Source organism: Bombus pyrosoma, linkage group LG14, assembly GCF_014825855.1.
Source record: "Bombus pyrosoma isolate SC7728 linkage group LG14, ASM1482585v1, whole genome shotgun sequence".
Lineage (NCBI taxonomy): Eukaryota > Metazoa > Arthropoda > Insecta > Hymenoptera > Apidae > Bombus > Bombus pyrosoma.
This window is the reverse complement of record NC_057783.1, coordinates 904,289-920,692: the sequence shown is the minus strand read 5'-3', so window position 1 is coordinate 920,692 and position 16,404 is coordinate 904,289. Positions and strand designations below refer to the sequence as shown.

The window sequence follows — 16,404 nt, the reverse complement described above, 5'->3', positions numbered from 1 at the left end:
CTAGATCGGTGGCTGAATGGGGTGGTGCGGAGCGCGGCGAATATTCGATTGTCCCGGTTCCGATTGATTCATTTTTGCTCACTGTTTGACGATCAGCTTCTCCCAAAAGCTGCCTATCTGGCGGTTAAAATCCGAGAAACGGACGAACATCGTCATTCCTATGGACGCGCGTGTCTCTAACTTCGTGTACGAAACAATGGCCCAACGTATAGCGTGTGTACGCAGGGTACAATTGCGTACATACGAATGCGCGCGCGAGGATGCCAAGTTCGAAGGATAGAGACAAGCTGCAACCAGGTTTATTCAATCGCAAGCTCGGAATTAGGACGCGTTGTCGACGGCCTTTTCAATGACGTCACTGACGTCACTAGTTTGGAAGGAGAACTAGGACAAACGGACTGAGAAAAAGGAACGACGCGACGCACGAAATCAGCGATCGTCGCCCTAGCTACCACCATCTAGCCCTCCCCTCTCCCCCCACCTCCCCGCACTTTCTCGCAGAAAAGCAACGTGTATTTCAGTTTCGGCTATTCCAGTAATCTTTTTCGGGTCTTCTCGAAAATCGCTTGCGTTCCACCGAGTCTAAGAAAAGATAGCGAGTCTCGAAATACGAACAGGAAGGTAAAACGAGAGACGAATGGAGGAAAGACTTTTGTAAGCAACTGGTTAAATCGGTGACGAGGAGAATAAAGGAAGAAAAATAAAGAGAGGAGGAGAAAAAAGAAAAAATAAGCGCTATGTGGCTGGAAATGAATATCAGGCGTCCAGGTAACGACAAGGTATCCTGCGAGCGATCCTTGAATGAACTATGGTATTTCGTAGGGACGACGCTAGCAGCGATCTGGGTCAAAGAAGGGTCGTGAATGGCGTCGCTTGCCTCGAGTGACGTCACGGGGGTGCAAACCCCTGCAAGTGGGTCACTCGTTGATTCTGTCATGGCCGTAGCTATAAACGGACCAGGGACGTCCTTCCATGTTTCCACGTCTTTCCGCGAATCGTGTTCCGGTACGGGCACGTTGCGTACAGATCGGCCGGAACGACGTTGTTTCTCTGACGACATGCTCCGGACACGGGAACGGAAACCTTCCGTCCTGTCAATTATTTCGAAGCAAACGGAATCACGGTGTCGTTAACTGACCGGCTGTTGCTCGATTTAACTTCATCCTTCGTTAAAAGCCTCTGTTTCGGATAATTCGAGCAAAGAGCGTAATTCGTTGAGAGGATAAAATAGTCGGAGGATGTTAATGGTACAGGAAGGCTATAAATGTGAACGTCAGTTTGAATGAAAAACGTTTATTTGAAACGTAAACTACGTGTAGTATCGATATAGGTAATACTTAATATAAAATATTCAGTCCTGAGAATCTGCATTTCTCGCTCGCATATTCTATCATTCTCGCTTTTTTTTTTTTTGTTCTCGTATTTTCGCGCGAGAATCATCGCGCATACGCGAATTCGAATTCGCTAAGACATTTATTAGGCGTGTGTTAGCGTTCTATTTGTTTCTTTTTTCTTTTTTTCTCCTCGCAAGATTATCGTACATCTGTGTGCCAATTTTTTCACGACATACCATGTAACTCACGCGGTAGATATTTACAAGGCACTGAAAGATCGCGTATACGTCGCGCGATTACGTTCGCCTTCACGTAAATGAGAACTTTCGACGATAGTTTAAGAAAAAGGTTTCCCCTCGCCACGGTTTCGTTCGGATTCGTTTCGCCGCAACCGTTCGACTCACCGGCGTCCGTCTTTCGAGTATCGTTATTGTCCGTGTTATTCTCGTCTCGCGTGAGAATGAAACTGGAACGAAAACGAGGTCGAAAACAGAACGATCCGCTCCTTTTTCATCGCGACACTCGCCAAGCATCTGTTAGCACAGCAGGCCTTGCGAAAGAAGGAACAGAAACTTCACAAACTCGTTTAACGTCTCGCCGTAGCACGAACACACTCGAATTTGCTAGTCTCGAGCGAACGATTGCGCTGAACGAAGCTCACGATACCATTCGCGAATCGTGATATGTTTTAAAAGTATCCTTAACGAACAAGTAATTCTAATCTATCTGAAATATTCACGACCGAACGTTACGTCGGACGGTTAGCGATAAAGATCGCGCGAGATCGCCAACGTTTCGTCTCGATTCTTTCGACAATCGTTTGCATCCATTCGTTCCTTATAAAAAAAAGCAGCAGAGTTGCGCGATCTCGACGCGTTCGCACGTAATTGACTCGTATATCGCGATAACCGACCTCGGTTTCGCGACGATATAATACCTTTTCGCGAAACTACGTTTCGATAGAAGCGCATCGAGAATGTGCTTCGTTGCGAATTCGACAAAGAAGGTGTATGGGTAAGACGGATCGTCGACCGATCTCATCGGTATGTAACGTTCAAACGTTCAAACGTTCGCCGATCCATCTTATTTCGTTCCTCTTTGCACTTGCGATCGAAACGGATCGCCAATTAATCGTCAACTATGGAATTCGTTGGCGTGTAACGTAATTGGTATCGCTATTGTACATGTTTTTATCGAGTGTACTAATCGTTTGCTACAAAAGGTAGGTACATATATGCTTACACGGCTACGTTCTGTCTACGTGATCTATCTCGTTTACGAATAAGAGACCAACAACTTAAAACACAATGTACTTGTACGTCGACGCACCTCTACCTACGACGAACGCAACTTTCCCGCACTTTTCGCCTTCTTCTCTCCCTAGCGAGCGACGACCAACCGAATATGATCGCCCTCGAACGAAAGAAAATCTCGACGGAGGAAGAAGCGCGCCGGATTTGCTTTCCGCGAAGTTTCTGGCAGAGCGAAAAGATGCGAAACGCTACGTTCGCCGAACCTTCGACGTTCCTTACAATTATTTCGCTCGTATCGCTCTAAGTTCGTATACATTTTGATCCACTCGTTTGGTCGAGGTTTGAGAAAACAGCGGCGAGCAAACGGCCGCGATTGACAAAAGTAGAAAGTACGGAAACGGAAGCGTGGGCTACGAATTCGTGTAGATCGTGCGAGCAAACATCTCGTACGCAAAGAATGGTCCAACAGCGGAGGGTCCGTTCGGTTGTTTGCGCGATTTAATATCGAGACGATCGCGCAACGAAACTCGAAATCGTTTGTAATGAGATAGATAGATAGATAGATAGATAGATGGAGAGATAGATAGATAGAGAGAGAGAGAGAAAGAGAGCGGAATTGAGCGAGTGTATCGTTTAAAACGGATGAAACTTGGATGAACCGAGTGAACCGCCATCGATCGTGATTGCTTCTTATCGGTAGAGACCAACGGTATCTTGACAGGAACAGGGCATCGTCAATTGTTGTGCCATGTTCCTTGGAACCCTCTGCGTTGGTAGGCCGGAAAGACCTCTGACGTACGTGTAGGACACCGGGCTGCGTAGAATTCTTTTGGGACTCTTCTTCGCGTGCTTGTTCTCCTTCCCTTCCCACTTGGAGGATATCTTGAGAGTTTGAAGCGCTCTTCGAAGAGTATCCGCCGTGCTGGATCTTTTCAACGAGTCGCTGTCGGTGCTGCTGTGGGCGTCCGATGGACTCGAAGAGTACGAAAGCGACTCCGAAGCTCTTCCAACGCCTCTAACGTCTCCGGGGCTCCAAGAACGCGAAGACTTGGCTCGAACTCGCTCCGAACTTCTTTGAATGCTAGAAAGTCTCTCCTGAGAACGAGTCGATCGGCCACGAAGTCGGTCCAAGTAGCAGTGGGTTCTCGGCGATCTGGTGGCGCGGCACAATCGCTCGCTGCTTCCGCGACGCGACAGCCTCTCCGCGCTTCCGGTACTTCCACCGCTGCTGCAACCACTGTCCGTGCTGCACTCGTCGTCTCCAAATTCTTGTTTCGAAGACCCAGGGCCCACGGTCGGACTGATTCTTCGTTTACCGTCGCTCTTTTGGTTCTCTCGGCGACGATCGTCTTCCGGATCGGTCAATCTAGTCGTGTCCTCCATTCTCAGTGACGTACGAAAGCCACCGATCCGATCGAGATCGCGGACAAAAATCTGCACCGTTCGGTTAGCCAGCTCGCAAATTTTGTTTCGTTCGATTAGAACTCGTTCGTTTAGAATTAACGCGAGTTTCGTTCGATCGCGCTCAGTCGTTGACTCGCTGTGTGTCGCGTAAACGACGGCAAATGCGCGCCCTTTCCTGGTCACAGTTGATCAATTTCCGTGCGGCTAATCGATTCCACACTCGTTTCACTGTGCTTATACTTGCGTAAATGCGATGCTTTCGAAGAGAAACTAGTGCTTCGTTGTCGATCGGTCGTTGATCTTTTATTTTCACCCGTTCCCCACTGTTCTGTATTCTTATTAGTTACTGGCTGGCTTCTCTGTCTTCCTCCAAGTTGTTCATCCTTGCGTGCCAGAAGAACAGTTTTATTCGACGGTTGATCGCAAACACGCGTTTTATCAATTTGTCGTTGATCGCCGGGTTTGCCGTGTGTATTTCGCACGCTTTCGTGAGCGAACTGAGACTCGGAGACTCGCGTTCTTCTCTTATATAGCGTGGCGGCTTTGCCGAGGGTGCGCGCATGTCCTCTCCACCACGTGAGGGTTCGAGTCGTATCAGCGAGGACGCGATATCGGGATGAATGCGACCGACGCGGTTTTCGGACGCTGCTCGTCCGAAACGCGATTTACCAATCGGCGCCATTTTCGTTATTTTCGGACCATTCACTTCGATTTCTCTCGCTCGAATCGTACACGTATTTTTAACGAGACTCGCGTCGCTCGTATTCCGATGAAAATGCATTTTCGCAAACAGCGAAACCACGAATCACGAGTAGGCAAGGAGCGCTTAAGCGCGTACAAGTGCTTCTTTTTTTAGGCTGGGCCATATATTCCTAATGACGTAACGAGCGGAGAACATCGAACCTCCTTTGTAGTAGACGATCGATACGTCGAATACTCTTGGTGAAACGAATTCGTTAAAATTAGCAATGCCGCGATTTAATGGACGCTGGTTAAGAGAGTGGGACGAGCAATCGAGGCAGTAGATAAGGGCAAAAGAGGGCAATAATGGGGACAGTACAAGTATTGTATCGCGTCTCGAAGCAGAGAGGTCGGTGAACTGTAGCGTGCGATCGATGCCAAGGGGTGGATGTACCATGCAGGCTGATCGCATTGCCGCCAGCGCTGGATGCACCCGGATAATCAATAATTTTGTAAATAACGGCACGAACCAGGAATACAGGATAATACGTAGGAAATATTAATATATCGAAATACGGAAGCAAACATATCGAATATAGAAATTAATATATAAGCGAAAATGCATCGCACCCCGACTGTTAGCTCCTAATGCAGCGTAACGAGGGACGTAACGAGGCTCGTCGTAACGGAATAGAACGATTCGGTTATATGTAGATTTCCCCTTCCTTTTCCTCGTAGACGCTTTCGTACGATGGTGCACGGTGACGCGAAGAAAAATTTCATTCTCGATGTTATTACGGTAACACGTGTTGCGGTGCCAAGAATATTGCGAAGCGGAACACGTTGCTGTCTCGAAACGCAACGTGACGTAGTGTATATTCACCGAAGACAATTTGCTCGATTTCATCGGAAAATTCGTGTATGTTAAACCTTTAGCGGATTAACGGCATATTGGACGAAGCAGCAGCGAACCACGAACGGCACATCCAGTACACGACGTACGCGAGGACATTGCATTTACCTTTTACGTAACGATTCTGGTATTGTTGTTGCCGCATAATTGATTCGTCGTTTGTAGAAACAAAAGGCCGCCATGGCCTTGCTCGATTTCAACGAAACGCAACGATTCCTCCCTTGTCATCGATGGCGAATTTCTGGCTCGAATTCTTCTTCTGGGTATAATAGCGAGACCAGTCGCCGACTCGTTTGACATTTTCAAACGACCGTGTGCACCGTGAACCCTTGTATTTTCATCCGCTCTTTTCTATAGCGCGTTGTCTATTTCCTTCGTATCCGCTACATTCTAACCATCTTTCGTCCGCACGTTCCGCCGCTTCTAAATCGAAATCGCTATGCTTTCGATGCGCAACGGTTCGCTTCGGTCTCGTGGATACGCTCGACGAACCACGCGAGATACGACGTATTACGTTCGCTTCGAAGGAGCGGAGAACGCGATAGTTTCTCCAAGAGAGCGACAGTGCGTTGCGGTTGTCTCGTAAAATCGTCCAAACTCGGACAACATTGGAACATCAAGTTCGAATAGGTATACGACGAGGAATGCACGCTAGGCTTTTCGCTCAGCTGTTCCAAAAGAATATTTCTTATTCGTTCGATCGCGCCTAAGGCTGCATACACGCGCCACTTCGTATTCCAATACACAAACACATATTTTTATATGACATAAGTGGGTGGAGAACGATTATTCGGAGTGTGGTCACGCCTACGTTCATTCTTATATAATTGAATTTACAGAGTAACGAGGAATCACGTAACGAGCTGTACGCGATAGATTCATTAACGAATAAACAAGTAATCGTCGAAATGTAAACTACGGGATGTCAAGAAACATGTACGCGTACCGAGGAAATAAGAAAGCCCTTTGCGTTTGAACAGTTTTATTGATACCGAATCTAAAGTTACAAGAACATCGTCGGAGAATCGAAGCACGAACGATACTTCACAGAAAGTACAGAGATGCGATTATTGATCTTTTCAGGATGAGAGAGAGATGAGTCGATTGGTTGATTACTCGATGGTTCGATTCAGTCGCTTGATCGCTCGATCGTATTAGATCGATGGATAGATGCTTTTGTAGATGTAAGAGGAAGCAGGCGCGTAACTAGCAACCGGAATAGGCGCCGGGTAGTTGGAGTAGAGAAGGGGTGTTCCAATGTTTGAGAGGAGAGCTGGTGCGGCCAATGGAGCGGCGGCCAGGGGTGCGGCGACCAGAGATGCCGACGGTGCCGGACCTGGTGCTGGAGCCGGGGCTGGTGCAGGAGCCGGCGACGGTGCAGCCAACGCGACCGCCAATAATCCAGCGAACAACAGCTACGCTCACAAAAATTCGTTCAAGAGGAGATTATTCTTCCTTTGCTTACCCTGTTTCCGTCCGCACCATCTAGCACTCGATCTCCAGCACTCACCGTTTTGAACATGGTTGTGGTTGAAACGTGTGGATACGCTACGTAAAAGCTGAGACGATTATACCTCAATTCCCGAGGAAACGCCGCTTATATAGGGGAAACCGCGACAAAGATTCTCATCTCTCTGCATCCCCCTTCCTTTTACCCATCTCTCTGCATCTCGTTCCTTTTACCCGTCTCTGGTATTCCACGAAGGGCAACAGCCGGTCTTCGAAGCAGACCATGAACGGGACGCTCGCTTCCTTCTTGTTGGTACGCGCAATTTTTTCCACCGACCGGCCAATCGACTTCTCCCTTTGCGCGTCTCTGCAAACATTTTCCCGTGTATCGACCAACTACCGGCGAATCGCGGATTTCTTCAAGGTTGCACGGGACCAGGCGTGTCCCAACAATACGCGCCATTTCCTTCTTTTTCGAGTCTACGTTCGAGCAACTTTTTTCCATCGAGCACAAACAGGTTTTCCCCTTTTCTCCAGCATCGCGTTGTCCTTGCGACTTCGAAAAACGATTGACGATCCGAGGATAGCTTAATGGCTCGTTGGCTACGAGGTACAAACAACAACCACCGTCTTCCAGCCTGCTCGTAATAATTATTAACATCCGCGGCATCGTTCGTCCTTCCCACGCTCCTACGGCGCTTTATCGTGTCAAGAAAGAACAGCAAGGTAGAAGTAAGAAAGACGACGCATGGGACGAATTCGAAATTGTGCGAATTTTGATACAGCTATCCTCTGCCTGTCGATTCCAAATTGGAAGAAATAACGATGAAATTAACGAACGAAACGGCAGCCTGTCGTACCTTCCGTGTCGAGATCCGAGCTGTATCTCGACCGAAGGGGAAACAACGTTTGCTGGTCTCACCCGGACTCGACGAACTTGAACTTGAGAAAAAAGCATTTGCTTTACCTTGGAGGTGTTCAGCCTTGTGGTAACCGAGAGAAAGATAGAGCGAGCGAAACACGGAGACAAAGGAGGGATGCGAGCGACCAGATCGAGCGAGTGAGAGGCGTAGGAAAAGGATCGATGATCAGAACGAAATGTAACGATCGGAGAAAAAACAGAAACGCGACTAATCGAACAATTTTTTTAATCAGACCAAATAGGATGTGCGAATTAGATCTGTAATGAAGTCGGATATAAAAGTAGACTATTTAAATGAGGCTGAGAGAGAGAGAGAGAGAGAGAGAGAAAAAGAGAGAGGGAGAGAGAGAGAGACAGACAGACAGACAGATACTAGGTAAAAAATGATGAAAAACTAGATGAAAGTAGTTTGCAGATAGATCGTGTGGGAAGCAGAACGATCCGCGTAATCACTGAGCCGGCTTTGTAACCTTGTTGTGCGTTCCAACCGGACAAGCACGTAGTCGAGAGGGTTATACAATTGCTCGGTCTGGTTGCTTATGTAATTTCGTGATACTCGTAGAAGTGTCCGTCCTGTGCTTCTCTTTCGATCAAGGTCATCGAAATCGATCGATCCATTTGTTGCGAGTGATAGCTACCAAACGCGAGCAGTTTGAAAATACGATACAGGATGAGGAACGCGTCGCGTCGCGTCGCGCCGCCCGCGCCCGCGCCGTAACGAGCGAGGGAGCGCGTGAAAACGGCCGATGTTTCGCGCCCGGCATTCCAATGCGACCGCAACCAACAAAATTGATACGAAGGTGACTAAACCAAGGAGGTCGGAACTTTCGCAAGCCCCGCATCCACCGTTCTTTTCGTAAGTCCACCACCCCATCAGCGCCGGACATTGGTATAAAGCGAGGACGCTTCGACGATTCTGCACTCATCGCTCAACAGCCGAAACAAACGCACAAGCCCAACAATGATCAAGACAGCGGTAAGTGGTTCAATCGCGATCGAAATGATTTAGACATTGTTTAAATCCTAATATATATATATATATAGATAGATAGATAGAAAGAAAATGAAAAATTTTATTTTCAAATCTATCGTTTTCCGCAGTGCATCGTTCTCTTCGTAGCAGCCGTGGCGTCTGCTGGAATTCTCCACGCCCCTTTGGTTGCTTCTCCAGCGGCGATTGCTGCTGTTCCAGCACCGATCGTAACTGCTAGGAGCAGTCAAGTCGTAGCTAGGAACTACAATACATTCGCTGCCGCACCATTGGCATATACCGCCGCCGTACCTGCAGCCGTGCACGCGGCCATACCAGCAGCATCCGCACCGATTACCCTCGCTGCCGCCGCACCTGCTGCACCATTGCCATACGCTGCGCTCGCCTACACCGCCCATCTATGATTTCACCCCTGATACTCCGATCGCCTGTCCGAATCTCTATTTTTAAGTTTCTCTTTTTCATGGAATAAATTGCAACTTAAAACGAAAACAAACGATCGTTCTTTTGTACTTGCATCTACCTCGAATATTCAACCTCTGCCATAACATTTCCATCGTATGCTGCAACGTAATCCTTTCGCACACCGTTTCGGCAAAGCAATTGATCACAGTTTTCCTCCGACACCCTGCGCTTTGTTATCGTATCTTTTTATAGGAGTATGTACTAGAAGGAAATCGAATCTAATTAAAACATTGACACGTCAATGAACGACGAAACGATTCCTTCTTATGGATCATCACAGTAGCAATTGATAGGTAGGAATTAATGGACGAATCGATTGAGAGATGAATGGTAATAGGAATTATATAGGAAAATTTGCTTGTTTACGATCTATTCGTAATCCCTACGGTCCATGCAACTCCTGTCGAAACAATTGCATACGTCGTGCCATTGTTCCAAGTAGCCAGTGACGGTACAAAGGATGCTGCGTTGCATGAGTCAGATCATTATCGCTGTAATTACTGACCCTCTGTAAATTGCATTACGGTGTTATCGAAATAAATTCATTATACTGATGTAACCTAAAGAAAGACGCGTTCCTTTCATCTTTCCACCGTATGAGAAGTTTTTAAAAATATACAAAGTATACTTTGCTACATCGAACGATCGATCATCGGTCTATTATCGAGCATCTCTCAAAGAAAAGTTTACGCGTTATTTTCCCAAATATTTTTCTTACAATTGTTTCTTAAAGTCAAAACGTATCGACGAGAAGTAGGACATCCGTACAGGGTCAAGAGTGAAGTTCGATACAGTATTCCGTATCGATAAATCAAGGGAAAGTTACGAGGAGCAAGTTGATGAACAAATCCACGTTTCCAGTCGGAAATTCCAGTCACGTTCGACGAACGATCTTCGAAACTTGCGATGTCCCAATCGTCGTAGACGCAGTACGTACGGCCGCGTTTCGTATTTGGAACGAGCATGAGCCGCACCCAATGTATATCACTGGTTCAAACTGAACTGCAAACGACATCGATGTCTTCGTTGTTGTTGCGTCAATTTTAACTTTGCGAATATCCCGAATAGCCACGATAAGCGGCGGTTTAAAGGGCGGTTCTACTCTAGTCTCGCTTCGTGTTGCTACGATGTAAACCAGAATGGCCAAAAAATATGATTGAAATTTAAGAAACGACGGTACCTTCAAGTTTCTTCTTCAAGAATTCTTTTCGATCTTAAGAATTCGTTTCGTAGAGTAAGTAATAAGCAAAGAAGAAAATAACTTTTTAACAATTTTGATTCGCGCGACAGCAACACGTTCGTCAAAGGTAGACCCAAGAATTAATCGGTCAACTGGAACTCATTTCAGGAAATACGATTTCCAGAAAAACGTGTTTAAAAGTTACACGTCGCATCGTACAAGCCATGTACTGTCACCTTTAAACCTGTACGAATTCCGCAAATTTGACAAATTCGAGAACACAGTTTCAGTAGACGAATCTCTACTCTCAGAAAATGCAAGATAATTCCTTTTTCTTTCAAGTTCTGAACCTAGATACCCCGTTAAGGAAAATAAATGATTTCGTTAGCTTGCAAAATCTGTCTATGAGAGTTGAATAGCAAACGCGCATCTTGCAGCGAAGCAATTCATTCTACAATGGTCGTTGTTGTTGGCAAGCGAAAATTTCCAACACTTTTCATCGTGTCACCCTGACGTTCATTCCCTTCGATGATTTACGATATGCGACTGTGTTCGTGTAACATACCCGTCCATCGTCGTATGGTATGCGACAAAGGAAAAATGTTACGGACAAAGGGCGTTCGAAGGCAACGTATATCCGCGGTGAATGACACCCAGCAGCCACGTGGACCAGCGCGATCAGGAACCACGAGGATAATGCTTGAAAATGTTAGAGAAAAAAAAAAGGCTAGATTCGGCCACAGAGACAGTTACTGTATAATAGCAGGCGTGGCCTAAAACGAGCAAAGTTAATCCGATATGCAGAAGCGTGTTCCTGTCGTATCGTACCGCGAACCGGTGTTGCGAACATGTTCGTAGTGGGAGTATATTACCGGACGAAACAGAGTATAAAAGAGCTCTAGCTAATCCATATGACAGTACAGTTGTCTGTTGTTATCCACTCGATACACTTTCGAGACCTCGACAAGTAAAAATGTTCGCCATGAAATTCTTGGTAAGTTGATCGAGAAGCAAGTTGTAATCGCTTCTTGTGGACAAGCCCAATCGAGAGAATAGATCGGGCAAACGAGCAAGTTTTGATAATAGACGTTCCCTATTTAATAGGATTTAATCGGTCCTTGATGACTCGTTGCGTTCTTCTCCTGTAGTTTTCGTACGAGAAGCTAAGAATCACAATAATCGGTTTGTTTACTATTATCGTAAAATAACGTCTTGTGTTTATTATTACGAACAGTTGGTTATATTTTTTTCCTTCAAGTCAGAAAAGCGTGCTTCTTTACCAAAGAACAGAGTTATGGCTCGATCAATTACGAGGTTAAAGATAAGATAAAGTTTCTTAAGGTTTCACTTTTAAAGATAGAAATACGCGTGACGATAGATTCAAATTCCCGACATGTTCGCGCCATTACGATTTTCAGTCATCGTATATCAGCACGTATGTTGTTCGTTGTACGTACAAATACGCTTTGATATCGTGCTCAACCGTGGTTTGATCCATCGATGATCGAGCTTCGTAATTGACATGTTTGTATAAACAAAGATAAACGATAAAGCACGATAAGCGAGCGCGAGAGGAAAGTTCGAACGATAAACCGAAACTAATCTGTTAATTTTTGTCAAAGGTTCTGTTCGCCGGTTTAGTCGCTGCCTGTTCGGCCGGTTTGTTGCCAGCGGCGGTACCAGCAGCAGTGCCAGCAGCGATCGCGGCACCGGTTCCAGCAGCATTGACGGTCGGAACCTACGCGACCAGCTACAACGCGCACGCGGTTAATCACGCGGTCGCTGCACCGTACATCGCCAGCCCTGTGATCGCCCACGCCGCCGCTGCTCCGCTCGCGTATTCCAGCTTCCCTGCCGCGACCCTCATCGCCGGCAGACGCTGAAAATCGTACCGAAACCGCGTCACCGTTCGAGGACAGTGCAGCCAGAGAGAGACATCCGGTTACGTTCCAACGCAATGGCCATACCAACCGTGAAACAACTGATTAACCTTCGATACTACCATCCCCACCACAGCAACGAGATCCTGGACCTCGGTGAATGTCATTGATCTGCAATTACAAATGGATGCCGACGACGTTTCAGGATGTTTCCGTTTTCGGTTTTCACTCCTCTCCTTCTTTTATTACTCTTGATCGACAGACCTTTCGCTCGCTTTTTCATTTTGCAAAAAAAACAATAAAAAAGATTTTTCTCCCTTTGAAAACTTCGTCTCTGCCTATTTTATCCTACCACCACATATGTATGTTTCTTCCTTTCTGTATTATTTCTTTCGTATTTTTGTATTTCCGGCTTTTTGGAGAGAAAGAGGAACGAGTTTATCGTATTTCGATGATACCGAGAAGGCAGCGGGAGAGAGATAGATGAATACGAAGGTTGGCGAGACAAACGATAGACGACAGAGGACGAAAGATCCAAGGCAACCGCGAAACAAACGACAACTCGTTGATTACTCTCGCCGACTTTATGCTTTTTCATGTTCCTACGTATCCCCGTGACGAACTCGTGGCTTCGCAGGCGATTTCTCAATAATTTTGTTAAATATAGAACTTATAGAAGGCTAGAGATAAGAGAAAAGCGGATAGAAAGGATCAGTGGCGAGCGAACATTGGATACGAAGATCGTAGAGGAAGAAGAATAGAGAAATGCGTGAAATCGCTCATCTCCAAGCTGGCCAATGCGGCAATCAGATTGGGGCTAAGGTATTTCTCACGAATTTAATCCGTTAAAGATCAAACGGTGAAACAACAGTGGAAATTGCGTGTACGCGATATTATCGAGAAATGTAAAAAGGTTCCAAGTTCGAATTTTTCAATTTTTTATTGTTTTTGATCAATTTTTATTCCTTTCGTATCGCGTTCATATTGCTCTTTGGTAAAATCTATTATTTTTCATAGTTTTCGTCGGACGCATTAATTTTAGATAACGTTTAATCGTCATGACGCGTTTCAAATATCATTTCGAACCGATGCAATAAATCAAAGTGCTTCTTTATGGCTTTGACGAAGAATTGAGCGAATCGAAATATTTAAAAATATCTTTTTATGGTCGCGATTCGCGACAGTCGAGCTTCTGTATTCCCAAGCTCATCGGATACTTGTTTTTTGATAGTTTTGGGAAGTGATCTCCGACGAGCATGGTATCGATCCAACGGGCACTTATCACGGTGATTCCGATCTCCAGCTAGAACGTATAAACGTTTATTACAACGAAGCGTCAGGTGGAAAGTATGTTCCTAGGGCGATCCTGGTCGACCTAGAGCCCGGTACCATGGACGCAGTGCGCTCTGGACCGTTCGGTCAGATATTTCGACCGGACAATTTTGTTTTTGGACAGAGCGGCGCCGGCAATAATTGGGCTAAAGGGCACTACACCGAAGGAGCGGAACTCGTCGATTCCGTTCTCGACGTTGTACGAAAAGAAGCTGAAAGCTGCGATTGTCTTCAAGGGTTTCAGCTAACGCATTCTCTCGGCGGTGGAACAGGCGCTGGAATGGGCACATTGCTTATTTCGAAGATACGCGAGGAATACCCGGACAGAATTATGATGACGTTTAGCGTGGTGCCCTCTCCAAAGGTTCTTCTTTCTCTTTAATTGTTTCCGTTTGAAGCACGGTGGTATATTTAACGCAAAGATCGATCGAAAGCCGAATGCATAGAAAAATTGTATTCGCTTTCGAAATAAATATACAAAAATTAAAATTCTCTAAAAGGTATTCTAATTATTATTTCGAGTATCTATAAAGCAAAGTAGGAGTATACAAAGCTGCCCACGCGATTCGATATTTAATATTCGATCAAGTGTTTTGTTTTGCAAACCCGTTTTATGGAACGGCATGTATCATGACGTTTGAGTTGACTTATAAAGAAAAATATTGCTTATTTGTAAATGCGTTTTTTGAACTTTGAACTTTGTCCAACTTTTTAAACGGAATACTTGATGACCTGTTGTATTAGAATCGGAAAAATAGATCTCGTATGTTTGCAGGTATCAGACACCGTGGTGGAGCCTTATAACTGCACTCTATCCGTGCATCAGTTGGTCGAAAATACAGACGAATCTTACTGTATCGACAACGAAGCCCTCTATGATATTTGTTTCCGTACTTTAAAGTTAACAACACCAACCTACGGCGACTTGAATCACCTGGTGAGCGCGACGCTTAGCGGAGTAACCACGTGTTTAAGATTCCCTGGACAGCTAAACGCCGATTTGCGTAAACTCGCTGTAAATATGGTACCATTTCCCCGATTGCATTTCTTTATTCCTGGCTTCGCGCCTTTAACGTCCAGGTATAGTATCGCGTAACTATTTGCTAGCGCTAATTGCTCCAGAGAAATGAAAGAGTTTGTCACGTCGCGTATACTGTCCGTTCTGAGACAGAGGTTCGCAGCAGTACAGAGCTCTCACGGTACCAGAACTCACGCAACAAATGTTCGACGCAAAAAATATGATGGCAGCCTGCGATCCTCGTCATGGTCGTTACTTGACAGTCGCGGCTGTTTTTCGCGGCAGAATGTCGATGAAAGAGGTGGACGAACAAATGCTCAATATCCAGAATAAAAACAGTAGTTACTTCGTCGAGTGGATTCCCAGTAACGTTAAGACCGCTGTCTGCGATATTCCTCCTCGCGGATTAAAAATGTCGGCGACTTTCATTGGAAACTCGACGGCCATTCAGGTATACTTGATGGGAACGATACAGCGCAGTTGTAAGTTACAGTTTTGAGGAAAGAGACCACACCCAGTGCCATATATGTCCTTTGGATGCAATTTACGTCTTGAATTGCACAAGTTATTTGCTGATTAATATTCTGCTTAATATCTTTCATTCAAATTATATGCCATTAAAATCCTGTCTCTCCTTGCTTGTTAAAAAAAATACGACGTACACCTCCGTTCATAATCTTATTACGTGGCATTAATCCAGATTGTCAGGAAAATGATTAATCGGTTCACAACAACTCGAAATGCGAGAACAAATTTTGTTAAAATTGCATCACGATCCTTTGATTTAAATCTTAGTCTTGAAACTGGCTTACACTCTTCCTTTCCCCCGAAATATCTCAATTGCAATCGTCCCCTGATATTACGACGCTGATATTACGATCGTGCTGTATCGTATCCACCTTCGATAAATCAACTTATCGAGTACGATTCTATCAAACGAAAGATACGACGATTATCGTCACGGATCTCCTGTTTTTAATTATTTTATTTTGTAAATGCGAATTTAGGAATTGTTCAAAAGAGTATCGGAACAGTTTACGGCGATGTTCAGGCGGAAAGCTTTCCTGCATTGGTACACAGGAGAAGGTATGGATGAAATGGAATTCACCGAAGCTGAGAGCAATATGAACGATTTAGTTTCCGAGTACCAGCAATATCAAGAAGCCACCGCCGAGGAAGAAGGCGAGTTCGACGAAGAAGAAGAGGGCGAGGGTGAACACCCGTGAGCTTGAATTATCTTTACAAAAGTATATATACGTATAAAACGAGTTTCCTTTCTTATAAAAATACTCATGTATCACACGAGCTGGTATTGCGATTAAAACAGATTTTCTCCTTACACGTTCTCAACTCTTCCATCACACTCTTTCCCTAACAACTCGTCTATCCTCTAACAATAAGACAGCGTATTGTATCTTTAAAAAACACATCGACTACGTTCCTTTAATATACTGTGTAAAACCAACCACAATACGATTTTTTCTTGGCAAGTTGAAGATCACAAGTGAAAAACGCGATACGTTGCATTTCTCGTCCTTTTATAGAAGAACAATTTTACAATTCAATATACAATCGATCGGTT

General features: G+C 45.3%; 5 protein-coding genes across 5 annotated transcripts; 3 read left to right on the top strand and 2 right to left on the bottom strand.

The window, feature by feature from the left end:
- Positions 1-1,287: 1,287 nt before the first annotated feature.
- LOC122575234 lies at positions 1,288-5,346 on the bottom strand. Its single transcript, XM_043743925.1, has one exon. The coding sequence runs from the start codon at positions 3,968-3,970 to the stop codon at positions 3,278-3,280; it is 693 nt and encodes a 230-aa protein (XP_043599860.1). The 5' UTR covers positions 3,971-5,346; the 3' UTR covers positions 1,288-3,277.
- Positions 5,347-6,550: 1,204 nt separating this feature from the next.
- LOC122575257 (neuropeptide-like 3) lies at positions 6,551-7,748 on the bottom strand. The gene is made up of 2 exons (XM_043743957.1): positions 7,096-7,748; positions 6,551-7,000 (listed from the first exon to the last, which is right to left on the bottom strand). Exons 1-2 carry the CDS (start codon positions 7,105-7,107, stop codon positions 6,740-6,742), a joined length of 273 nt encoding a protein of 90 aa, XP_043599892.1. The 5' UTR covers positions 7,108-7,748; the 3' UTR covers positions 6,551-6,739.
- Positions 7,749-7,884: 136 nt separating this feature from the next.
- Positions 7,885-9,439, top strand: LOC122575255 (protein kibra-like). The gene is made up of 2 exons (XM_043743956.1): positions 7,885-8,932; positions 9,058-9,439. Exons 1-2 carry the CDS (start codon positions 8,918-8,920, stop codon positions 9,349-9,351), a joined length of 309 nt encoding a protein of 102 aa, XP_043599891.1. The 5' UTR covers positions 7,885-8,917; the 3' UTR covers positions 9,352-9,439.
- Positions 9,440-11,527: 2,088 nt separating this feature from the next.
- LOC122574548 lies at positions 11,528-12,793 on the top strand. The gene is made up of 2 exons (XM_043742244.1): positions 11,528-11,586; positions 12,215-12,793. Exons 1-2 carry the CDS (start codon positions 11,566-11,568, stop codon positions 12,473-12,475), a joined length of 282 nt encoding a protein of 93 aa, XP_043598179.1. The 5' UTR covers positions 11,528-11,565; the 3' UTR covers positions 12,476-12,793.
- Positions 12,794-13,162: 369 nt separating this feature from the next.
- LOC122574647 (tubulin beta chain-like) lies at positions 13,163-16,048 on the top strand. The gene is made up of 5 exons (XM_043742447.1): positions 13,163-13,294; positions 13,704-14,168; positions 14,580-14,884; positions 14,976-15,273; positions 15,830-16,048. The coding sequence occupies exons 1-5, from the start codon at positions 13,238-13,240 to the stop codon at positions 16,046-16,048; spliced, it is 1,344 nt and encodes a 447-aa protein (XP_043598382.1). The 5' UTR covers positions 13,163-13,237.
- The last annotated feature ends 356 nt before the right edge of the window (positions 16,049-16,404 follow it).